We start from the raw sequence: 26801 nt of genomic DNA, 5'->3' as shown, positions 1-26801 counted from the left end.
CACATCTCTAATCAAAGCTCACCATATTTCCAGCGGTATATACTGCTGCACCTGTGTATAATGCCCATATGTATATACTGCACCTGTGTATAATGCCCACATGTACCGTTTGGCTCATATATTGTGTGTAAATCTGGCTCTGGTACTAGCATGTGCCTCCTGAGCCATTTACCTCTCCGCACATCCCTGCTAGAGGCCCTAGCCTGATGCAGAGTAGGTTGTCCTGTTGAGAATCTAAAATATAAAGCTGTATTTTTACCATCCAGTTTTACTATGTGCTTTGGCCTAAACCACATGTATTTTAAGGATTGCAAACCAACACACATTAAATGATACAGTTTCAGTTTCCAGCCTCCAAATGGCGGGATAGTAAATCCTTTGGCTTGGATCCAAAAATTGCATCTGAGCTGTGATGGTTTGCAAACTGCGTACTAAACCTCAGCTTACTACATTTCCCACTGTAACTCTGCCTTAGTATCCCAGAATTCCTTATACATACTTTCATTTCAGTTTCAGCTTAAATACATTGAGTCGTTATTATGGTTTGGAATCATGTGTTTTTATTAGTAGTAGTACAAAACACAGCAATATGCCACGCTGCACAACATAGAGACATGGGACAGAGAGGTGGAGGCTTAAACCCAGTCGCATGCACAGCCAGAGTACTGCTATCAGGCCCTGTCATTACATCAATGCTCCATACACACCTCTGCACTCACTTTCTTGTAGAGGGAATGGTGATCAGACACTTACACTCACTGACTCACCCACACATATACATTACATATCATTATTTCTATAGCACATTGGGGTTTGAGACAATAAGGCTGATGCCTAATGCTGCTAATCTGCTGTCCCGACATCCTCTAAAGTAGAGCACTTACACTGTTTTAATATTAATGAAATAAGAGAACATTTTCAATGGGACTGTATAGATCTGGTGCCTCTGCTACTCTTTGCTTAGTGTAAATAGTTCTTGGGTTCTCCTACTGGAATAGGTTTCCCAGCACACAAGAGGCTGTTCACTTTGGCTTATACAACCTGGCAAAAGGAAAGGGGGGCTGACCTGTATAAGAAACAGCAGACACTCTATGGATGGATTGAAGCACGTGAACTGAAAGTTAAATGCAGTTGGCATTTTCTTTTCACGAACCTACAACCTTCACATTAAATAACGGTGGAACAAACAGCTTTCAGCATTTTAGACATTTGCAAAGGTGGAGTCTTTCTTAGAACTGTTAAACCTGCTGAGTACCAACTGGAAGGAATGCTCTGTGATTGGCGTGTTCTAAGATACTTCCTGTCTTCCTCAGCATTACATGCTCCATTTAAAGGATGAGGTGCCATTAGATTAGCCGTATAACACAAATCCAATTAGATTATGTCTTCTGCATCCACTTATTGACAAGTGGGAAACACAATTAATTACATACATGCACACAGATGGTTCACCATACTCCGATGTTGTGTTTGCCCCAGGTATAGTCCCCCATGTTCACATCTCCTTCCAAGACATCCATAATGATGGAGCATCGAGTTATCCATGATCTCCAAGATAAGATGGCTGATAACCAGCACATATGAGTAGGTTCTGCAGATCAGAACAAGTAAGTCCTGACCTCTGGTCTCCTATAATGGAATCTTCTGTGTTTGTTCTGTTTTATATGGAGGAAGAATCTTTATTTAACCTCTCATTTGCTAGATAAGTCACCAGTATTGTACTAGCCAACAGTAGCAGAGAAGGGGTTAATATATGTTCTACAGGTCACCGGTGAGGAAACGTTCTATGGAGCAACATGGCCAGTCTTGCAGATTAAGGGTTATTGGAGCAATGCTCTGCAAGTCTCTGGCAAAGAAAAGGGGTCATGAAGAAACTGTTTCTAGCTGATATTGTTCCTCAGTCAGGATAGATGATGAAACCAGAGAAGGTGCTATATTTATTGGTATTTCCACCATGCACTTTGCCTCCATCCAACTTCACATATACCTCGTCCCCCACATCCAGATGCAATATTACACTGTTACTGGCGTAGTCATAGTTTTGATCTGCGTCCTGGGCTATGGCACTCGCTCGTACCTGTAAGGTAAATAAAAATAAGAATTGTGACAAGTAAAACAAAAATCATCTTGGTAAATGTAATAAAATGACAAAAAATTGGGTACAGTATGTTGAATGATCATAAATGGCATTTTGGAAAGTGCAAGCCTGCAGTGTAAATGCATTTTTCTGGCATAATGTACCACATTTGTCATAACATATTAATTTGTGGGTAAAGCTAGTTTAATTGGTGCAAAACTTAGTATCTTCCGATAAAAATAATTGGACGGATCAGAGGAGCTGTTTGCACCCACATGCAGAACTCAGATTTGGTTTTGTGGGAGTTTATTTACATTCAGTAGAAAGGTGAAGAGAGGGCATTTTGAGGTGACATCCCCATTTCTCGTAACCAGACATCATCTTATCTTTTCAATGGAACACAGCACTTTCATGAGAAAGCGTCTTTCTACCAATGTAATAAAAACATTCAAACACAAAAAATGACATAATGAAGTAAGAGAGACAGTCCTGATGTTTCATCATTCCCAAAATAATATGATAAATAAAATATTTAAATAAGCAGATTTTGTATAACTGTTTTCTATAAATTATGCTTTTTGTATCTATAGCCGTGTTAGCTTCTGTGGTTTTCCAATCCCTCAAATCTGGCTAGATTGACCTGTGATTGATGTGTCTGGGTTAAATTGGTATCTCTCATGCTGCTTAAAAATAACTTTTTAATTTTTTTCCCCCCCAGATATATTTATCTAAACCTGTGGAAATTAGTGCCCTGCAGTGATAATCAGTGCCAGATATTTGGGCTGATGTATAATATAAATTGTTACAAATTATCCGCTGGAAAACTGTTTTGATATCTGAAACTGTAACTATTTCTCATATTTTGTCTGTGCAGTCCTGCTGTTACGGTGATGGTACACGATCTTGAGACACACCCCTCCCTGGGCGGCCAGCTGGTGACGCTGTGTTGAAGACACACCCGGTGACAGCAGCAGGACAGTGCTGGGAAGTGGGCGTGTTAGTTTGAGCACCTGGGTGAAAGTATATAAACTATGTAATAAAATGCTTCATGTATTTTGTCATGACGGCAGAGATTAAAAGGTCTCCAAAATGTTGACCTCTTTGTTTACAAAGCTGTGTGTTTCCCGAGTGCCATTTATCCTACTTGTCCATATTACTATAAGATATAAATGAGGCTACAATGAGCGGTATTTTAGGAGAAAAAAATGCAAAGCTTAAAATGAGGGAAAGGGATAGTTCTAAAGTGATGGTAGGTTGGACCTGAAGTAATACTGCCAATCTTTCCCCCATGCACATGAAATGGGCATTTCTGGGTGATACCTGAGGAAACACATGCATGTCATGGTCGTTTTCGGGCCTGCCCAATGACATTGCCTGTGTTTCCTGCGATCGGAAACATGGTGGAGGTGCACCTGCCTACGTAGGCAGGGGTCAACCTCTATTTCAGGTTTTTGCAATGCGATCACAATTAAACTGCGATCGCATCGCTGGGGTGTGCCACACATGCTGGGCGGCCTTGCCCTGTGCTGAGCGGCCCCGAGCATGTGATTTTAGTGGTCACAGTTTTTGCTATTATAGTAAAAACTAACTCTGAATAACCGCCTATGTCACATGGTACGGCTGCCAGTACACATTATACTGCACTGTACTCCCAATTCACAGTAGGGCATACAGTGTCCACAGTTCATCTTATAGCACATTACAGTGTCCCTGGTTCATACTGTGCCACATTACAGTGCCCCAGTTCCAAGACCGGATTAAAGGAGGGTCAACAGGGGCAGTCGTCCCTGGGCCCCCACACATTAAGGGCCCCTGAGTCAAAGTCGACAAAGTCAAAAGACGAAACGCATTCGGTGTGACAAGAATGAAGTGACGCCATCTGCCACTGAGCCAGTGTTTGTCTGGGATCGATCACAGACTCTGGGTTTCCGGTCTGCATTGTGGTGAATCGATTCTATGACACATACTTGAATTTTTAAACTGAGATGTATGTGAGCACTGATTTTATAAGTAAAGTTTTTATATCTTTCTCACGAGTGCACTCTCCATTGTTATTTCAATATATATATATATATATATATATATATATAGGTTCTAGCAAGTAGGCACTCTCCAATCCATAAAATGTGCTTGAGGAAAATTTATTATATCATACTCACAAGGATACAAATGCAAGGCTTCATTATATGCATGTAGACAGAACAACAGCGACGTTTCGGTCCATCCGGATCTTTGTCAAGCATGTCACCAGTACAAGCCACCAACATAACACTACAGCAGAGTCATTGCAGCGGAAGTCACATACCTGTTCCCTAGATGCCTCTTAAATACCCCCAGCCCAAGTGTACAGCGCCGTATCCCGTTCTTTGTCAGATGTGCATTCCACCAGTGCCGGACCCGGCGTGCGTTCCACTGCCACATGTCCGATCACGGAAGTACAACTACTTCTGGTTCAAAGGTATTCCATCAATAGTAACTAGCGTAGTAGTGCTCAAATAATACATAATTTTAAATAACTACATCAGTATTACGGATGCATAGAGGTTATTATTCAATATCTATGGTGTTAAACATAAGGGGTAGATAATCCCCACAAAACCCAATAACCAATGGCTGCCTCATCTCCGTTACCTAGGGAACACAGCCATATCCACTCTATCTTATGCATCATTATAAACAATGCTCAAAGCGCATTCCAAAACCGGATACTACAATGTACTAGTCTCATGTTACTAACACAGCACATATTATCACATAATTTGAACACAGGTCCTCTAATGCGGGGGTACTCAAGGGACATCCAAGTATAACATATTATCCCAACAACACACATTTATATAATCACAAAAGACAGAACATACAAGACACACAATACAAATAATCAGGGTGGGTGGTGCAACCAAACAGAAGCACAGTGTCGGTACATATGTAGACCCATGTACACAGGAACCATAATTCCGTGTCACGGGGACAGATATACCAACAAATAGCACAGACCATCACACCAACCCTTACCCACCAAATTATTGAAAAACGACTAAATATTAAAAACCACAATGGCAAAAATGAATAACTATAATAGTATGATGGAGCAAAAAATTATTTCAAAAAATTCTTCAAGACAAGCTGTTCGTTCAATCCTCTTTGGGAAATAGTGTCCAAACGAAAGATCCACTCAGATTCACGTTTGTGCGGTTGCAGTAAGCGATTCCCACCCCTTACGGACGGTGGAATCCAATCGATAATACGACATCGTAACATAGGAATTTGATGTCCAGCTTCAACCCAGTGCCTAGCAACTGGTTTGTCCAAGCCTCCTGACTCCAAAGCCTGTCTGATTGAACATCGATGGTTTGCCATCCGAACTCTAAATCGTTGTTTTGTAAGTCCAACATACACCAGCCCACATGGGCAAATAATAAGATAGATCACATGATCCAATAGGCAATAGGTGCCCCACTATGCGGGTGTGGGAAGGTGGATCCTGCTATTATAGATCGACAAGTCGTGCAATCTAAGCACTTGAAACATCCCTTCTTTGAGGATCTTAACCACGTGCCACTCACTCTCTTAGGTGGACCAGCAAACGGACGCATCAGCATTTGCTTTAAATTCACACCTCTGTGATATGCCATCATCGGTTGTCGTTGGAACTCTCTACCAAACTTGGGATCAGATGAAATGATGTTTAAATTTTTATTAAAGGCCTGCTTAACATTCAGTGCCTTATCAGTGCAATATTGAATAAATGCTTGTACGATCTGATCTTATTGGTCATAGAGGAATCCCGGAGAGAGTTAAATTTAACTAAGGATAAGATTGCGCCTTTGAATCAGCACATCTTGAACAGATCCGCTCAGATAGCACAGTGGATTGGATTACTAAATTGTCTACAGAATTGGACAAATACCGCACAGACCTCATTCAATTTAAAAAATTGAAGCGCAATACAGTTGAGAAGATTATCTGGAACATAGGGTGTACAGCTGGGCATATAATCGCAATTCCAACTCCAAACGGGGATCCAGATAGAGACGGAATAAAAAGATCAACCGTGAAACTGACAACTCCAGTGCAGCATCATCCAGTGAGGCAGAATGTGTCAGTGGATCCCACACACAGAGTTCACAAAAGTCCCCTTTAGGGGTCACTACAAGGGCTCAAAGGGCCCCCAAAAAGGTCCTATACCCGTCGAGGAGGACAATGGGCAAGGAAAATAAAAAAAAGCCAAAAACAGGAGAACATAGTTGTCAACCTCTCGATGCGAGTCCTTACAGATACAGAATTAACGGTTTTGAACAAAGGATTGTCCTTTTCGTAATAAAATTGATCTATACAAATTTGGCCGTCGAGCAAGGTTAAAGGAATATTTTGGTGATAACACATTGGATATGACAACAGCATTGCCAGACTATAAGAGCTCCACTTTTGATCCAGCCTCCTCTAATCAATTGCTAAAAAGTTTTGTGAACTATGGCCCTCATTCCGAGTTGATCGCTCGCTAGCTGCTTTTAGCAGCAGTGCACACGCTAGGCCGCCGCCCTCTGGGAGTGTATCTTAGCTTAGCAGAAGTGCGAACGAAAGGTTAGCAGAACTGCTCGTAAAAATTTTCATGCAGTTTCTGAGTAGCTCCAGACCTACTCCTACCTTGCGATCACTTCAGTCAGTTTAGTTCCTGCTTTGACGTCACAAACACGCCCTGCGTTCGGCCAGCCACTCCCCCGTTTCCCCAGGCAAGCCTGCGTTTTCACCTGTCACGCCTGCGTTTTTTAGCACACTCCCGGAAAACGCTCAGTTACCACCCAGAAACATCCACTTCCTGTCAATCACTCACCGATCAGCAGAGCGACAGAAAAGCGTTGCACGCCCTTGTGTAAAACTGCATAGTTTTGTGTGAAAGTACTTCGGGCGTGCGTACTGCGGCCCGTACGCATGCACAGAAGTGCCAATTTTTAGCCTGATCGCTGCGCTGCGAACAACGGCAGCTAGCGATCAACTCGGAATGAGGGCCTATATGCACACTGTATATGACAACATGAATTTGCATCCACACATATCCACTGGGAATCTGTCTGTTCCTGAAAGACTGGCATTCAAAAATCTGGGGAGTTATCAGGATATTATTATCCGCCCAGCGGATAAGGGCGGAGGTATAGTGGTCCAGAGTCTGAAGGATTACAAGGAGGAGATTTATGATCAGCTTGCAGATCCTCAAGTATACCAACTTTTATCGGAGGATCCAACTACAATATATAAACAAGAAATCAATGATATCTTGAATCACTCTGTGGAAAACAAAGTGATTTTGCCTAAAATACGAGATGTGTTAACACAAGAATGGCCTATAGTACCGGTCTTATACACCATCCCCAAGTTACACAAGAATCCAGTTAAACCATTGGGTCGTCCCATAACAGTGGCCCGTGACACACTGTATTATGTTATCTCCAAATATTTAGACTTCTACCTGCAACTAATAGTACAGTCACAAACCACTTGTCTTAAGGACACTACAGATTTTTTGCTGCATCTACAGGCTTTGACTCCTCTACCACAATAGTGTTTGATGTGTACAATAGATGTCATTAGCCTGTACACAAATATTCTGCATCAGCGAGGAATTCAATCCATCAGGAGATTGATTACAGGCCATGTTGATTACATAGGTCCGGATGTGGACTTCTTTATGCAGTTGCTGGAACTTACACTATCACACAACTATTCTGTATTTGATGGTAAGATCTACCAGCAAAGCTCGGGCTGTGCAATGGGTTCTTGTGTAGCCCCGAGCTTTGCAAACATCTATATGTGTGACGTCGAAAAGGTTTTTTCTTTGCAGAATCCACAGTTTCCATGCATATCAAAGCATTCTTTCGTTATATCGATGACATCTTCATCTTATGGTCAGACATCAAAGATTCATCTATCAAGCTCACCTATTCCACAAGCTACGAGGAGATACATTACCTGGACGTACGTATTAGTCAGGATTCAACTCAAGGCACAATCTTCATACATCAGTGTACTTCAAGGAAATGGACAGAAATACAATCTTGCACGCTAACAGCCATCACCCACCAGCATTAAAATGGGGGTTGCCGTATTCCCAATTTCTGAGGATATTCAGAATTTGCAGTGACGGCCAAGACGCAATCCAGCAGATTGATGTTAGTGAAATTTTTGATTAGAGGCTATCAGTTGAAATTATTGAGAAGTGCGAAAGCACGTGTCCTGGCACTAAACAGGACCAAGACCTTACAAAAACAGAGTAGACTTAACAACACCAACCGTATTGTGTGGCCACAAGACTTTTCTATATCCAGTCAGGAGAGCATGAAAAAGGCAAGGGCAGTATGGCCTATTGTCACACAACTTCATATAGAAGAGGACAGAACATCAAAGATGTTACTGTACACAACGATGTCACGGGGAGAAAACAACAACCATTCAAACATTTCTTAACCCACAAAGCAGGGAGTTATAAATGTTTGGGATGTACTACATGCAGCAGTTTGGAAACTGGTGCATTTTTCAATCATCCCAGGTCGGCCAAAAAATTTACCATAAAATTCCCCTTGACGTGTACCAGCAGGTTTGTCATCTACTACATTAAATGTCCGTGTGGACTTTTATATGTAGGTAAGACAACACTGCAATTTAAGGAGAGAATAGCAATGCATCGGTCAAGCATCCGTGCAGCAATTGAAGGAAGGGGCTCAGATCAACCAGTGGCCCGCTATTTCAAGGAATGCCAACACTGTCTAGCCTTTATACGGTATAAAATTATTGATTTCATCCCTGCTAACATCAGGGGAGGTAATAGAGGCCGAAGTCTCCTACAATTAGAAGCAAGGTGGATCTACACCCTACAAACTGTGAAGCCTCTTGGCTTGAATGACATGCTCTCTTATACTTGTTTTCTATAAGGATTAGATCATGTAGTTATGGGTTATACAACATTCGGTTCCTGGCTATTAATCATTAAGCTCTAAGGTTAATTTTGGTAGTGCTCTTAGATGAGCTATATCATGGTCACTGATCGGGTGTGCAAGCTAGTGGTTGTTCTTGATAACAGTTTGGTTCTCTTCAGTTTCAGTTTTTTGGTACTTCCTGAGATTGTGAATTTGTAAGTATACTTTGAGGCTAATAGAGTTACAGTTAGACATTAATGGCCGCAGTGTTAAAATATTGAGAAGTACTGCGTTTGACAGCCTTTTTTACCCTACTAGTCTAGTTTTGTATAGTTATGTGCTTATAAGACGCATGACATAACAGTCAATGGGGCTGTGAAAATAGGAATTTTTATATACCTGTATCTAGATGCTCTGTGCGCCTTAATAACTAGTTACTGTATGTATAATGGCCCTCATTCCGAGTTGTTCGCTCGGTATTTTTCATCGCATCGCAGTGAAAATCCGCTTAGTACGCATGCGCAATGTTCGCACTGCGACTGCGCCAAGTAACTTTACTATGAAGAAAGTATTTTTACTCACGGCTTTTTCTTCGCTCCGGCGATCGTAATGTGATTGACAGGAAATGGGTGTTACTGGGCGGATACACGGCGTTTCAGGGGCGTGTGGCTGAAAACGCTACCGTTTCCGGAAAAAACGCAGGAGTGGCCGGGGAAACGGTGGGAGTGCCTGGGCGAACGCTGGGTGTGTTTGTGACGTCAACCAGGAACGACAAGCACTGAAATGATCGCACAGGCAGAGTAAGTCTGGAGCTACTCTGAAACTGCTAACTCGTTTGTAATCGCAATATTGCGCGTACGTCGGTCGCAATTTTAAGAAGCTAAGATTCACTCCCAGTAGGCGGCGGCTTAGCGTGTGTAACTCTGCTACATTCGCCTTGCGAGCGAACAACTCGGAATGAGGGCCAATATATAATGTATTGGTAGGTATATTATTAGATTTTATATCCGGATTGTTTTGTTTTGCTACCGTACTGTGTGTATATGTTTTGTATGGGACTAGTCACCATGGTGATGGTACACATTTGTTTTAGCACCCGTCCCCGTGCGCTGATGACATCACAGGCTCTCCGGGAGAGCGGAGGCGGGGTGCTGCATGTGGGCTCGTCACTACAGGTATTTATTTGTTGTTTGTACATTGTTTGCATTGTCTTGATAAAAGGGGTATCCTCTGAAACGTTGACTGAAGCTACAGTGTCATGCATTGATTTTTTTTCTGATGACAAGCCTCCTGCAATGCCCACCTTACACGCAGCATAGATATACAGTCAGTCTACCTATCTATCTATCTATCTATCTATCTATCTATCTATCTATCTATCTATCTATCTATCTATCTATCTACTAGCTGTTATACCCGTTCTTCGCACGGGAGTTTCTGATTTTCATGGCTGTAAATATATGAGTGTTAAAAATCTGGTAAATCTATAGAGCTGTAAATTTGAGAATATTAATGTAAGTAAATATTAATCCATGGTTACCCGAAGAGTACCTGTAGCAGATACGGCAAAAAGTGACAGGACCATTTTTTGTAGTTTATTAAATTCTACACACTGGAGGTGCAATCCAAATTTTGATCCGACTGTCCATTTGGGTGTAATCGTTCACGCAACGCTAGCCACGCATCAGTAATGACATCATTATGTCAACCCCCTTTTCATCCCCTTAGGGGAGGTTTATTAAAATTCTAATTATGTAGTTTTCCTATTTCCTACTTGCAGAATACCTATTTTAAATGTCAGCTTCCTAACGTATCGGGAAGTAAGAGAATTAGTAATGAGTGCGTCAGTGACTGAGTGAGTGAATGAGAGATACGGTAAAAAGTGACAAGACCATTTTTATAGTTTATTAAATTTTACGCACGGGGGGTGCAATCCAAATTTTGATCCGATTGTCCGTTTGGGCGTAATCGTTCACGCAACGCAAGCCACGCATTGGTAATGATCATTATAGCAACACCCTTTGTCATCCCCTTAGGGGAGGTTTATTAAAATTCTAATTACGTAGTTTTCCTATTTCCCACCTGAAGAATACTTATGTTAAATTACCTAACATATCGGGAAGTAAGAGAATTAGTGATGAGTGAGTGAGTGAGTGAGTGAGTGAGTGAGGGTTTTTGCATCTATATATATATAGAGAGAGCTCTCTTTCTCTGTATGTATGTATGTATGTATGTATGTATGTATGTATGTATGTATGTATATATATATATATATCGCTAGTATATAACTTTGATCATTTTATTGATAGGGACCCCCACAAGTTTGTTGCCCAGGGGCCCCCACAGACATTAGTCTGTCCCTGCAGTTCATATTATGTAACATTATAAGGCCCTCCAGTTCATTATATACAACATTACAATGAGCAGGTCCAGTGGCATAACTACATATATTGTAGGTCCCAAGGCAAAAGTTTGTAAGGGCCCCTATAGCTAGCAATGTCAAAAAATGTAAGGTGGGTCCCTCTCAGTGCTAAACTCCATAGCAGCTTCACTTTCTGTACTTAGGATAGCTATGCCTTAAATTTTTTCACAGTACCCCTAGGCCAAAATTATTTTTAATTGAGAATTCTGCAAACGCTTTTTAAATGAAGTAAGTTGTGCTAATCAGTGCTTACTTCCTACACTTCTGTATAAAACAACATTCAGCTTCCTCTCTGCATGGTGAGCCTGTAGCGGGTGATAGCTGTAGTTACTATGCAGGATCCTTTGCATCAGAGGCGTCACCGGGTGTGGTGACACTACTCGGTGTGCACCCCTGATCTCTCGCAGCGCTGGGGGCACGCTATCGGTGAAAAGGGGCATGGTCATATATAAAGGGGATGTGGCCTCGTGGGGATCCCGAAAATCGTCACTCTGGGGGCATGCCCAGCATCTCCAGAGATGCTGAGCTCTACTGGGCTACCCCTGAAGGAGCAAGGTGCTTTATTATTTATTTATTTTATTTATTAACAGTTTCTTATATAGCGCAGCAAATTCCGTTGCGCTTTACAATTTGAAATAACAATAACAAACTGGGTGATAACAGTCATAGAGGTAGGAAGGCCCTGCTCGCAAGCTTACAATCTATAGGGAAATAGGCATATGTACACAAGGAAAGGTGCTATCTATTGCATAGAATGAGAAGACATGTGAGGATATGTGTGGACTGTACAGAGTGGATGTAATTTGATAGGAAGGTTTATGAAAGTTATGTGGGTGGTTCAGGAATTTGATACGCTTGCCTAAAGAGGTGAGTTTTGAGGGAACGCTTGAAGGTTTGGAGACTAGAGGAGAGTCTTATTGTGCGTGGTAGGGCATTCCACAGAGTGGGTGCAGCCCGATGAAAGTCCTGCAGTCTTGAGTGGGAGCGAGTAATGAGTGTGGATGAGAGACGCAGGTCTTGTGAAGAGCGAAGAGGTCGGGTTGGGAGATATTTTGTGATAAGCGAAGTGATGTACGTTGGTGTAGTTTGGTTAATGGCCTTGTGTGTGAGTAAAAGTATTTTATATTGAATGCGGTAGAGTACAGGTAACCAATGGAGGGACTGACAGAGTGGATCTGCAGACGATGAACGTCTAGCGAGGAAGATAAGCCTCGCCGCTGCATTCAGAATGGATTGTAGTGGTGAGAGTCTCGTTTTGGGAAGACCAGTTAGGAGACTATTGCAATAATCAATGCGGGAGATAATGAGAGCGTGGATTAGAGTTTTAGCAGTGTCTTGTGTAAGGTATGGTCGTATTTTGGATATGTTTTTTAGATGCATGTAACATGATCTTGAGACAGATTGAATGTGGGGAACAAAGGACAGATCAGAGTCAAGGATGACACCTAGGCAGCGAGCTTTAGGAGACTTTCACACTGCAGCACCTGGCTCCTGTCACTGCGGAGGAGCCAACATTTTGGTGTCACCCTCTCCAGGTGTCACACCTGGGTGTGGGGTGCACCCCCCACACCCACCTTGTGATTCCACTGCATTGCATAGTAATCAATTAAAATCAAACAGCTGTTACCTCTCACCAAGCAATCCTTTTTCCAAGTACTCATCTCTTCTCAGTCCTCCAGTCCACGCCGTCTCTTTGAAACTTTCAACACTCTCCTTCGCCCCCCTCCTCCCTCACTGCCATTGACTTTGCCTCCTTCTTCATCTCCAAAATTGAGGATATCTGACACGACATCTCCTCCCGTCACCCGTCTGCTGCCCCCCTGCCCCCATCATCCTTCCCCTCCATCTATCCTACCCTGTCCTTCTTCCGTCCCACTTCAGAAAAGGAAGTCTTATTCTCCCCCCTCTCAACCTACCCCCTGGACCCCCTCCCCTCCTGTCTTCTCCGCTCCCTCTCCCCCACTGCCTGCTCCCACCTTGCTCACCTCTTTAACCCATCACTCTCTACCGGCATCTTTCCCTCACCTTTCAAACATGCTCTGGTCTCACCTATTCTCAAAAAAAACAACCTCGACCCTTTATCACTCACTAGCTACCGCTCCATCTCTCTTCTCCCATTCGCCTCCAAACTACTTGAATGACTGGTCTACAGCCATCTCACAATCTACCTTTCTGACAACTCCATCCTTGATCCACTACAATCTGGCTTTCGCCCACTCCACTCCACCGAGACTACCCTGGTGAAAGTCACCAATGACCTGCTTTCGGCCAAATCCAGGGCCACTTCTCTCTGCTCATCCTTCTGGACCTCTCTGCTACCTTTGACACCGTGGATCATCCTCTCCTCCTCCGCACACTCCAAAACGTTGGCCTCTTTAGCACTGTCCTTGACTGGTTTACCTCTTACCTCACTAACCGCTCCTTCTCTGTGTCTGCCTCCGGCACCATCTCACACCCTTCCATCCTTCCTGTTGGTGTCCCTCAGGGTTCTGTCCTAGGCCCCCTTCTGTTCTCCCTGTACACCTCTTCACTGGGTGCACTCATTAACTCCTTTGGCCATCAATACCACCTCTGTGCTGATGACACACAACTCTACCTATCCTCTCTTTATCAGTCCCCCTTTGTCCTCTCTCAGGTTTCCAGCTGTCTCTCTGCCATCTCCTCCTGGATGTCTGAGTGCTCCCTGAAGCTCAACATGGACAAAACTGAACTCATTATCTTTCCCCCAGCCAGAGCAACACCCCCTACCAATATCTCTATCACTGTTGACAACACCATAATCTCCCATGTCCCCCAACTCCGCTGCTTGGGCGTCACTCTTGACTCCTCCCTCTCCTTTGCACCCCACATCCAAGCTCTGGCGCAATCCTGTCGGTTCCAGCTATGCAACATTGCTCGCATCAGGCAATTCCTCTCCCAGAGTGCAACTAAACGTATCATCCACTAACTGGTCATCTCACGACTCGACTACTGCAATGTTCTCCTCACTGGCCTCACTCGCTCCTATCTTGCTCCCCTCCAATCTGTCCTCAACTCCGCAGCTAGGCTTATCTTCCTCTCCCGCTGCTCCACATCTGCCACTCCCCTTCGACAAAATGTACACTGGCACCCATTCCCCTACAGAATCCTCTTCAAACTCCTCACCTTCACATACAAGGCCATCTCTAATTCCACTGCTCCCTACATCTCCAACCTCCTCTCCCTTCATACTCCCTCCTGCCCTCTATGGTCGGCCAATGACCGTCGCCTCTCCTCTGCCCTGGTCAACTTATTCCCATGCTCGAGTTTAAGATTTTGCCTGTGCTGCACTCCTTCAGTGGAACGCGCTCCCCTGCTCCATTAGACTTTCCCCAACCTTGCAAAGCTTCAAACGGGCACTAAAAACCCACCAATTCATCAAAGCATACCCTTCCGATGCATAACCTAGTCCTAAGGTTGCTCCCCCATTCGCATGCCTCATGCCTTGAACATCTCTGCTTTGCTTACATACTGCCATCAGGCTACCTCCTGCTTGCTTGCACCTCATGTCATCTGTCTATCGCCCCTTCCCACTAGATTGTTAGCTCTTCAGAGCAGGGCCCTCTTTCCTCTTGTTGTCAGAGCCCTCTACTCGACACATTTCACTCACAGCTCTCTCCTACTCAGCAACCATCTTTTTCTCCTGCTGGTAAAGGCTCATCTCTATCTATGGCCACCAGCCCCAAGTAGTACGATGATTACTCCCTTGCTACTTACATCTTAGCTGTATTATGGGGGTCATTCCGAGTTGATCGTAGCTGTGCTAAATTTAGCACAGCTACGATCAATCACACTGACATGCGGGGGAACGCCCAGCACAGGGCTAGTCCGCCCCGCATGTCAGTGATGGCCCCTCCCCAGCACAGCAGCGATGCCTTTGCACTTCAGGACTAGCTCCCGACCAGCGCAGCTTTAGCGTGCTGGCCGGGAGCTACTCGTCGCTCCCCGGGCCACAGAGGCTGCGTGTGACGTCACGCAGCCACCACGGCCCGCCCCCCCAATGGTCCGGCCACGCCTGCATTGGCCGGACCATGCCCCCTCCCTCAGAGGCGATCACTAGGCAATGACGGCTGGCATGCGCTGGCGCACTGTGGCGCCGGCACATGCGCAGTTCCGACCCAATTGCTGCGCTGCGAGAAACTGGAGCGAGCGATCGGGTTGGAATGACCCCCTATGTTTTGAGAATTGTGGTGCTTTGTTACCTGTACTCTATTTTTGTTATTTATTTACTGTAAGTTTTGTCTCCCTGTACTGTCCTTTGTACGGTGCTGCGAAACACTTGTGGCGCTTTATAAATAAATTGTAATAATAATAATAATAATAATACCTCTTCTGTCCTAATATGTTGACAGCCATAGCAGTCTGAAGTAAACAGAATGACAAGACACGCCACAGATCTAGCAATCATAGTAGCTAGCATATGTCAGCCATAATAGGTTCATACAAGAACTAGGGGGAGATGTATCAAACCATTGAGAGAGATAAATTTGAGTAGATGCCAACCACAACCAATCAGATTCCAGCTGTTAATCAAATAGCACAGTCTGTAAAATGACAGTTACAAGCTGATTGGTTGCTATGGGGATTTCTCCACTAAATCAAAGGTTTGATACATATAACTCTGGATTCAGATTGAAGTCTGAAGTTTCCTTGTCTGACTGAATGTGCAGACACCCTTTCCAGCAGTGGCAGCTCCAGAGGTGGGACTATAGTGCAGTCCAAATTCAAATTGTAGAGCCCTGCCAACTGCCAGTAGTCCCAGTCTGCAACGTGTGTCAGTGTTTGGAGTGGCAGTTGGTGTGGGCCCACTATTTGAATTTTGCACTGTGTTGCTGCCTCACCTCTAGATCCACCACTGCAGTCCCCAGTATTTTAGATAGATAGATAGATAGATAGATAGATAGATAGATAGATAGATAGATAGATAGATAGACCTACATCTATAAATCTGCTAGGGAAGGGCTGGCAAGGGGAGAAGGGGTGATTTGCCCCACATGAAATGTTGTGTATGGCATCTTCCTGGAGCTCCCAGTGATGTGCAGCTTGTGACAGCTTCTCCATGCTGCCAGACAGTGCTGTTGGAACATAGCCAATGGTGAGTGGGCAGCCACACGATTTATCTCTATGGCCCCATGATACAATGAAGGAGACTGTTAAGAAGTTTTGTCCGTTTACTATCAACCTGTTATAATGGGATTGCTGAGGTCACAAGAACATAAGCACAAAAAAGAATGGGTAATAAGCTTTAAGGGTCAGGGCACCGGCACATTAGGTTACTGGCCATTGAGGCATTTGCCAGGTGACGACCAGTTTTGGGATTACAGCAGTGAAGACAGAGTGACTATGAAGCTGCAAGAGACAGGAGTATAGAAGAACATTTTTCTTTAAATGTCAGCGCAGATGGGGACCCATGGAGTGAGCCTCTCAGCGCCGGAGCTCCGTCCTGCCGCCCGCTGCATCTCAGCTTTTCAAGGCTACCACAGCCTCCACACCGCCCAGAATACCTCCCGCGAGACCCGCGATCGCTATGGATCGCTTCGTGACGCCCGTAACCGCGGCTCCACAGGCCCCCGCTGGCGCAGCCACGAGGCTGGAGAAGCGCCGCGCGGGCAGCAATATGGCGCCTGGCACCGGACCTGAAGTCACCACTCCTGCCTCCAAGAAAGCCGCGGCGGAGGGGACTGATCATGCAGGCTCACAGGTATGCCGAGATCCGGAGGCCCCGGTAACATATGGGGACGTTGTGGCAGCTATAAAAGCCACTATGGCTCCCCTGCTTTCACAGGCTGTCAGTGATATTACAACACAGCTGCAGCACTTACAGCAGAGAGTCTCACACACTGAATCTCAACTGCAGGCTGCAACACATGACATAGAAGGGCTACACCACTCAGTGAAATCTCTTACTACGGAGAACTATCAGATATGGAATAAGTTAGATGATATGGAAAATCGCTCAAGAAGAAATAATATCAGACTTGTGGGATTACCGGAATCACTTAAAGGCACGGCGCTGGCTCATTTTGTCCGTGTTACCCTACCTGCAATTTTAAATATAGAACGGGAATGTAGTGATCTAGTAATTGAGAGAGTTCACCGTGTGGGTCCTGTGCCCACCCCCAACAGACCGCGCCCACGTGTAACTTTGTTCCGATGTCTGAACTACCTTCATAAATTAGCATTCTGGTCCGCATCTCGCAAAATGAGAGATATCCAATGGGAGGGTAACAAGCTTTTCATATTCCAGGACTATTCGGTGGAACTGACCCGGGCCCACAAAGCTTTTTCCCCCATTTGCACTCAACTTGTTTCAGAGGGTCGCAAGTTTGGCCTGCTCTACCCCGCTCGCTTGCGCATTTATGAGGGTACCTCCCACAAAGATTTTCTGTCGCCTGCTGATGCGGCGGCCTACCTCCGTAATGTATCCAGAGAAGACACCGCGGACATTTCTGATCTCCCCTCAGCGACAACTTGAACGTGTTCTACTGACTAACCCCCTGCGGTCTAGTCACTCACTTCACATGGACTGTCCTGGTCTGTTTTGTTATGGCAACAATTACGCACGGACACTACTGTAGCCGCCGCTACTCCGCAATTGCTTTGCCTGTTCTTAGATTCTGTTTTGACTGATTTTATATTTCTTTTGAAATGTTCTTACTTACGTGCTTATTCTACTGACAAATCTTTTATGTTGGCTGGGATATACCCCATTACGCTGAATTTTAATGGTTATATCGCCTTATTAATTACATTAGCCACAGGTCTCCTACTACATGCTGCTCACTGCATCTCACTTATAACATACTGTTTATTGGAGCATTTGGTTATATAGATTAATTACTAGGAGTTTCTGGGTGGGATTTGTTTACGTACATCGCGGTGGGGGGGGGGGCTCCTCCTTTACTGCTGGTGCACACCAATTAATGCCATGGTGCGGGACCGCTACCGCTGGTGTTTGCCCATGCTCGTTGACCAGAGGTCACTGGTCACAGAAGTATCGGCTATTTATTGAAGTTTCTCCTTTTCAATTGTATGGCCTGTTATTTACTACAACTTTCTGTTTCTATTTCTATTTCTTCTTATCTCCTCTTGTTTTGTCTCTCCCCTCCTCCCTCTTTCCCACCCCCCCTCCTCAGGAAGGTAATTATGTTCATGCCTCTTATGCGGACAGCATACAATTCCACTGTTTTGCCCTTTCCTCTGAACTATGCCTGATCTGATGGTGGGATCTTGGAATGTCGGGGGCTTTAATTCCCCAGCAAAGAGACGGAAAATACTCCTGTATTTGGGTAAACAGCAAATAGACCTGGCATTCCTCCAAGAAACGCACCTGACCCCAGAGGAAACGGCAAAATTGAATGCCCTGAACTGGCAGGTATTAGGTTTTAGCTCTTTCAATTCTAAGGCTAGAGGGGTTGTTATATTGGTGAAACGTTCTATGCCCACTGAAATCCTGTCCACTGTTATTGATCCTGAGGGTCGTTATGTGATAATGTCTGTTAAGATTAATGGTAGAGTCTATACACTATGTAACGTATATGCACCCAATGTTTACTCCAAGAGTTTCTTTCAATCCTTACTCGCCAAATTGACCCCCCTTCTCACAGACCCCTTAATACTCTGCGGAGATTTGAACCTTATCTCCTCCTATTTAGACCGATCCCATACACCGACAAGACCTCTTTCACTGCCCAAATTTGGGGTCCCTCTATTAGCTGATAGCCTACAGACAGTAGATATTTGGAGAGCCTTACACCCCACAGAGAAGGAATACACATGCCTCTCAGCGGCCCACCACACGCTAGACTACATTTTATTATCCCATTCTCTATTACCGAATGTATCAGATTCGCAAATTGAGCCAATTTCCTTATCGGATCATGCCCTAGTTACTGCAACACTTCATTTTCCAGACATATCCCCCTCACCTAGATTGTGGAGATTCCCCTCCTATCTCGCACACTCCCTGAAATTTCAACAAAGATTGGAATCCTCTTGGGAGGCCTTTAAAATTAACAATGCATCCCACTTGGATGAAGATCCAATTCTATTCTGGATGACTGCAAAATCGGTCTTCCGGGGAGACATCATATCCTATGTCTCAGACACCAATAAGAAATATGCCTCTCAGTATTTAGAGTTTCAGAGGCCCCTGTCGGCATCCTATCAGCAATACAAATCTTTTCCGACTCCTCAAAATCGCCTCATATACATCGAAGCCAAAGTACACTTTGATAAATTCATGTCTTCCATGGGTAATAGATATTCATTCTCGGTGAACTATCGGTTCTACAAATTTGGCAATAAAACGGGCAAGTTGTTGACGACACTCCTCACTGGTTCCCGCCCTCCCATGGTAACTCATCCTCTGCATACCCCCGCTGGTACTTTAACTACTAATAATCAGGAGATCTCTGATGTTATGAAATCATTTTACAAGGACTTATATTCTTCTTCCTCAGGCTCCTCCCATTCCACTCCTCCCACCCAATCGCCATGGCCCAAGGACTTTTGGGATAATCTTTCTGTTCCCCAGCTTCATTCTTCCATGGTATCACCATTGTTAGTTCCGATCTCGTTAGAGGAAGTCAGGAGTGTCATTGGACAGTTTGGCAGGGACAAGGCACCGGGCTCTGATGGCTTTAGTGCCGATTTTTATAAAATTCTTCTACCCCGAATAGGAGATACCCTGGTGTCTGTCCTTAATGCGGTTCTGTCCTCTGACACTCTTCCCAAACATTTCAACACTGCCATCCTCAAAGTCCTCCCCAAACCTGGTAGAGACTTATCCCAACCGGGATCATATCGCCCAATTTCGCTGTTAAATCTTGACTACAAACTACTCACTAAAATCTTGGCTGATCGAATTAAACTATTACTCCCTCATATCATACATAAAGATCAAACTGGGTTAATCTGGGGCAGACATTCGGAGATCAATGTACGGAGAGTACTAGCTGCCATTTATGCTTCCTCTTCCTCTTCAACTACTCCTTCCTCTCTTCCAGTTATTCTCTCACTCGACGCAGAAAAAGTGTTTGATATGGTGAACTGGGGCCATCTTTTTTCCACGCTACTACACTTTGGCTTCCCTGCAGATTTTGTAAATCTTTTAAAACTTCTCTACACGGCTCCACAAACCAAGATATCCTGTAATGGAGTTCTCTCTTCTCCCTTTGAGATCCAGAGGGGTACCAGACAGGGCTGCCCTTTATCGCCCTTACTATTTGCAATAGCACTGGAGCCCCTGGCGATAGCCTTATGCCAATCGAGTGTAATTAAGGGAATTAAAATTGGAGATGTTGACCTCCACCTTGCCCTCTTTGCCGATGATATGCTATTATTTGTTTCAGATCCGTCGACCTCTATCCCAGAGATCCTTGGATTGATACAGGCATTCGGAATTAGGGCGGGGTATAGGATTAACGTGGCCAAGTCAGAACTTTTACCCTTAGGCCCTCCTCCCGTACCATTTCCACACTTCTCCCGTCTCTTTCATTCAAAATTGCCCACACAAAGATTACATACCTAGGGATTCAAATCCCAGCGAACCTTTCCAGACTATATGAGGAAAATTTCCCTCCTGTCCTGGCACGTATCACCACACTATTGGATGGTTGGAAATTGTTGCCCCTGTCCCTGTTAGGGAGAATAGCTGTGTTACAGAGTATAGTTTTTCCAAAAATATTTTATCTCATGCAGATGCTCCCAGTCCGCCTTACTAAGCATGACATTCAATATTTACGGAAAGTTATGTCGAGGTTCTTATGGAAAGGCAAAAAAGCATTCATCGCTTTGGATAAATTGATGGCCCCTAAGTCCGCAGGTGGATCCGGTGTTCCTTATTACGCGTCCTACTCAATGGCGTCTTTATTCAGATGTGCTGCTGACTGGCTGTTTGACAGGGAACTCTTTACAGACTCTGCTTTAGATGAGGCACTATTCACTCCTTACTTCCCGGGGGCATTGCTCCTCTCCAAACCCTCACTGGTCCCGAACCACATCCTCACCAACCCACTTTTTCGTGATATCTATTATAACTGGCGCTCTTTACACAAGAAATTCAAATGTAATCCCGAGAAATCCATATGCATTCCGCTATGGGGTAATCCAGCTTTTCCCCCATCTGTCATTAACGCAAATTACCGGCTCTGGAAAGAGAAAGGACTCTCAAACTCTTCCAAAGTATTTGACCCGGGAGGCTCTGTGTATTCCTTCTCATCACTCCAAGAGAAATTTGACCTACCCCACTCTCATTTTTTCATGTACCTCCAGACACGACACTATTTAGGCTCAGTCAATCACATGTTTACTAATCCACATGAACCCCCTCCATCTTCTAACCCACTACTGCTCTCGCTTAATACACATAGAACGGGCCCGACACGCATTAGACAAATATATTCTATTCTGACATCTAGTACAACGGACAGTAGATGGGATAGACTACTTACCCAATGGCGTAAGGATATACCTAGCCTGACTAGTCATCACCAACTCAGTGATCATTATGTCTCTACCCCTAAAGCCCTGGCTTCACCTTACTTACAGGAGGTCCACCTCCGTACTCTACAGAGAGCCTATATTTCCCCGAGTCAACATGCTAGGTTCCACCCTACAGAAACTGGGGAATGCCCCAAATGTCATGTACGTACGGCTTCCTTCTACCATATGTTTTGGGAGTGTGGTATGATTAGACGTTTTTGGAACAAACTTCTGGCCTACATTAATAAGCTCCTGAATATATATGTAACAGCAACACCCCTATCTTGTTTATGTGCAAATTTTTCTGACTGGAATTTAGGACCTGGGAAAAGGCGAATTATACCATTTCTCACTATTTTGGTAACGGTCTCAAAGAAAATGATCCTTTCTCACTGGTTATTATCCTCTTCCCCTACACTGGTGGAAGTTCATGGTAAACTTTTACAGATACTATATTACGACAGGAAGTCGGTTCAAGTCAATATAGAGGTGGGGGTTAAAACTTTCTACAAGAAATGGGGTCTCTATATAGAGTCGCGGGATCAGTCCACACAGGCCCAGATATTTAAGGTCTTTGAACATACCGAATGGTTCCTCCATAGGAAACTGTTAGAAGAGCCTACCTCATGATCATCTGTGTCGTTTATGCTGTTGCGACCTTAGGTTGAACTCCTCCACACCCTGCCAGGAGAATGATACATTCACTGCTATCTTTCCTCGATTCTATTGTTAAGAGCATCTTTGCCCTCCTTCCCTATTTACCCTAATGTACTTTCCTGCCCCCTTCTTCTTCTTTCTCTTTCTGAACTTTTTTCTTATCTTCATATTAAAATAGATTTTCGATTGATGTTTCTAATGTTTAGTTTCAGGGAATATCTTCTTGTGGGTTACTATGGTACAAATATTGAATACCTGAACTATGGGAATATGTGCCTTTTTCTATCTCCATACTCCTGTAACTCCGAGTACTATTCTTATTAATGTTACCCTATGCTTTTTGACTTGTTCTTGGAGTAAGAGATTTAACGATTTTCAGATCATTAATGACAACAGGATTGTAGAGTATGATGTAATTACTGGAGTATTACCTCTGTTCCCATACTCAGATGAGATCGAATGTTTTCTTTATGTTTTCTTTTTGATACAGTTTGATGTACCCACTCACATGATCTAATTGTTTACTTCATCAAATGCTGAAGATTTGTTCATGTTGTGCCTTATATTCTATGAAAATCAAAATAAACAGATTTAAAAAAAAAAATGTCAGCGCAGATGCAACAAGATTCACCTACTATGCTAACGGATCCTCCACACACAAAAATATCACAACTGTTAAGTAATTAAAACACGAAAGAACACTGAAATGCTTTATGTGTTAAAACTCCCTAAAATAGGTTGATCTAATACAAACATAAGAATAGCAAGCATAGGGATATGTAAAATTAAGTTCACTGTGCTAGAACATATATCTTAATTGCAAGGTCTTACAAGCTTGGATAACAGTGGATGTAACTAGAGCTGGAGCTTTCTTACAGTATATTAATTATCAGTGCATTAGAGTATGCCAAATGTAGCCTAATGAGTGTCTGATCGTAATCAGTGCCACAATTAATTAACGTGCGTATTTACTTTTGTATAGAAGACAAATACATGTGTTAAATGATAATTGAGGATACTAATGAGCTATATTTATTGTTAGAGCCATACGCATTATTCCAGTGTGCATAATAACTGATCATAAGAAAATATGGGATTGATTCTCATACATGTTTCAAGTGAGGTAAAAGTTATAACTATTATTATTATTATTTTTTTAATGCTCCTTTTTTACCATCTTGTGAAGGCCATAATTCTAAATTTTTCTTAATTTTAATATATGCCTTTTTATCCCTAGTCTGATTAAAGCCCCCCAAATATCTATTTTAATATTTTGTAATAGCAGGGGTGTAGACAGAACTTTGTGGCCCCATAGCAACATTTTCAAGGGACTCCCATCCCAATGCTTCTAGAGAGACATCTCTTGGCAGCGGTTGTTAATGTTATGCTCCATAACAGTGTCCTAGTTCATTTTATGTCCCATAGTAGTGCCCTAGTTCATTTTATGTCCCAGAGTAGTGCCCTAGTTCATTTTCTGTACCACAGTAGTGCCCTAGTTCATTTTCTGTACCACAGTAGTGCCCTAGTTCATTTTCTGTACCACAGTAGTGCCCTAGTTCATTTTCTGTACACAATAGTGCCCTAGTTCATTTTCTGTACCACAGTAGTGCCCTAGTTCATTTTCTGTACCACAGTAGTGCCCTAGTTCATTTTCTGTACCACAGTAGTGCCCCAGTTCATTTTATGTACCACAGTAGTGCCCTAGTTAATTTTCTGTACCACAGTAGTGCCTTAGTTAATGTTTTGTCACATTGTGGGGCTGCCAATGTACTTTATGCAGAGACATATACACATTCCACTTGTGTCTGATATCAGTGAAAGCCAACTCTCATTTGGCCAATAGGTTTAGGCAAAAACAATAACAAACCCTAATCAGTTTAATATTCAAACAATAGTATTTTGCTGAAGAACCTTCTAAAACTTGTATCAGGTTACGGCACTTTTATCTGAGCTGTACAGTTTGCCAGCCTTTTCTTGCTCCAGCGGTTAAACTAAACACGATGATACACTAATGCCTAGTTCCTATTAGTTTGTGAAAAGTATATAATTATAACTTACTTATGCTAATAAATAAAACACATTTTGCAAAAATCCTTTCAATCTACCTCGTCTCCCAGATTGGGCAGTTTTACCACACAATGGACCTCATTCAGGTCCAGTTGTTCTGCAACCTGATGTGCAAAGTACTGATGTTTGCTACTTGCGCATGTGCAGAACCCGTTTGTGTGGTCTTGTGAGCCCTAATACAAGGACGGCATCAGAATGGCAGTGATTGACAGTCTGATGCCGTTTGCAGGCAGGTAGGGGGCAGCAACAATCTCCATTTGTGAAAACAGAGCTTGTCGCCGCCGTTTAGGGAGCGGTAAGAGACCAGGAATCTCATTTGTTGCACAGATATATCCTGACCTCTGCGATGGGCAGTTTGCGCATTCCCATGGGTGCCGCAAGCCATCTGATGGTGCCAGGGAAGACCTGATACTAGATGCTTGGATGCAGTTTGGATAAGTAATGCAGCAGGAGGCGTGACACCTACTGATGCATTACCATAATAGTGCTATCGCTGCTGCTTCTATGTAAGCAGCAGCAATAGCACCTCCAACCACTTCTGAATGAGGGCCGATATTATAAAAATGTCTGGACTCTTGTCCCCTAAAAAATAAAGTATTTTATTAACTCAATATTAGATGGGACAACTGTTGGTCCTGCCATGACTAGATCCAGAATAGCTCTTTTACCAGTGCATATACTGATCTTCACTGTTAGAAATCTTATCTGTTGCAGCCACACAGCATTCCGGCAGGCAGGAAGCAGCAGCCTGTCAGGCAGGTCCTGTTGAGGATGCTGTCAGTGAGGAGGATAAAGAGATCCATGCAGAGACAGAGGAGACAGGGTCCATGCAGCATATTGCTGCAGGACCCTGGACCCTGGGAGGTGATAACTGTATGCTTACCACCCTCCCTGCTCTGTGTGAAATAAAAACTTGTCCCCAAGCTAACACTCTAGAAGAGTACCGTAAATGTTTTTTTTGTATTCTGCTGCTGACTATAAAACCTAGAGAACCTCAATATTCCACCAGGTCATTTTTACTCTTTTTATTTATATATACATTCACCTGTATGACTAGTACTCCTCTTTTTACTTGTATGACAAGTTATCTGGACATTTGGAACGCAGTGTTTCCTATATACTGTTGTAATGCAAGGAGACCTAAAACACTGCCTGATTTGGAGTTTCAGCTTTCTTTATACAATCTCAGTCATGTGCCTGAAGAATTGCTTATATAAAACTGAGACTTAAAAACCTCCTTGTCAAATATTATATAAGTAGCTTGAAAGAAAAATATAGTTCCTAAAGCTTTCTAACTTTTTTTTAATGATATGATCTTATTGTTTTAACTATAACTTGGAGTTAAACTGGTTAATTATGTTGCTTTTTAATAACCAGGGTCTATATATTAATACTTTTTCATTTATGAATTCCCATTTAAGGAATTTCTTTCATGCTAAATAATCTTTAAAAGTGCTCTACACTTTACCTCCCTTTACAGCTGATGGAGTAAATTGGAGACTTATATTTCTGATAAGAAACGTTCTGGGTTATATGGATTGCTAACCATCAGAGCCGTAACTAGACCTCTTGATGCCCTGTGCAAGAGAGAGAATTGGCGCCCCCCCATTTTTTTCAATAGGGACATAAGGCACATGCCTCATGGGGAAGGACTGATCCCAAAGAAAGCTCATGCTATGATGCCCCTTCCCACATGATATAGATAGATAGATAGATAGATAGATAGATAGATAGATAGATAGATAGATAGATAGATACATAGATACATAGATACAAATACTGCTGGCACTCATTAATATCCTCAGGTGCCCTGACTGGAAAAGAAGCATATGATCCAAGAAGTAGACTGCCACTCAGGAGGCTTGTTTTCAGCAAACAGATGTATTATCCCATGATCAACATTTCGGGGGTATCAGCCCCGTCATCAAGACCATATAACAAACATACAGTCTGTATGTTTGTTATATGGTCCTGACGACGGGCTGATACCCCCGAAACGTATATCATGGGATAATACATCTTTTTGCTTAAAACAAGCCTCCTGAGTGCCGGTCTACTTCTTGGATCATAAATATATATAATACACATGCTTTCTAGATTACTGTAAGAAAATAAATTTGCACACAGATCCTGTTTATACAACATTCATGCACTTAACTTGAGA

The 26801-nt window shown here is 43.4% G+C and overlaps 1 protein-coding gene across 1 annotated transcript in view; it reads right to left on the bottom strand.

Moving 5' to 3' along the window:
- Nucleotides 1-534: 534 nt before the first annotated feature.
- The window catches only part of C1QL4 (complement C1q like 4), a 99280-nt gene continuing 73013 nt past the window's right edge, over nt 535-26801 (bottom strand). Inside the window, exon 2 of the mRNA XM_063957104.1 lies at nt 535-2077. Coding sequence (XP_063813174.1) covers nt 1898-2077 — 180 coding nt within the window. The 3' untranslated portion in view covers nt 535-1897. The remainder of the gene's footprint in view (nt 2078-26801) is intronic.

This window comes from Pseudophryne corroboree, chromosome 2, assembly GCF_028390025.1.
Source record: "Pseudophryne corroboree isolate aPseCor3 chromosome 2, aPseCor3.hap2, whole genome shotgun sequence".
Lineage (NCBI taxonomy): Eukaryota > Metazoa > Chordata > Amphibia > Anura > Myobatrachidae > Pseudophryne > Pseudophryne corroboree.
Note: the sequence above shows the minus strand (reverse complement) of the source record. Positions and strands in the feature narration are given on the sequence as shown.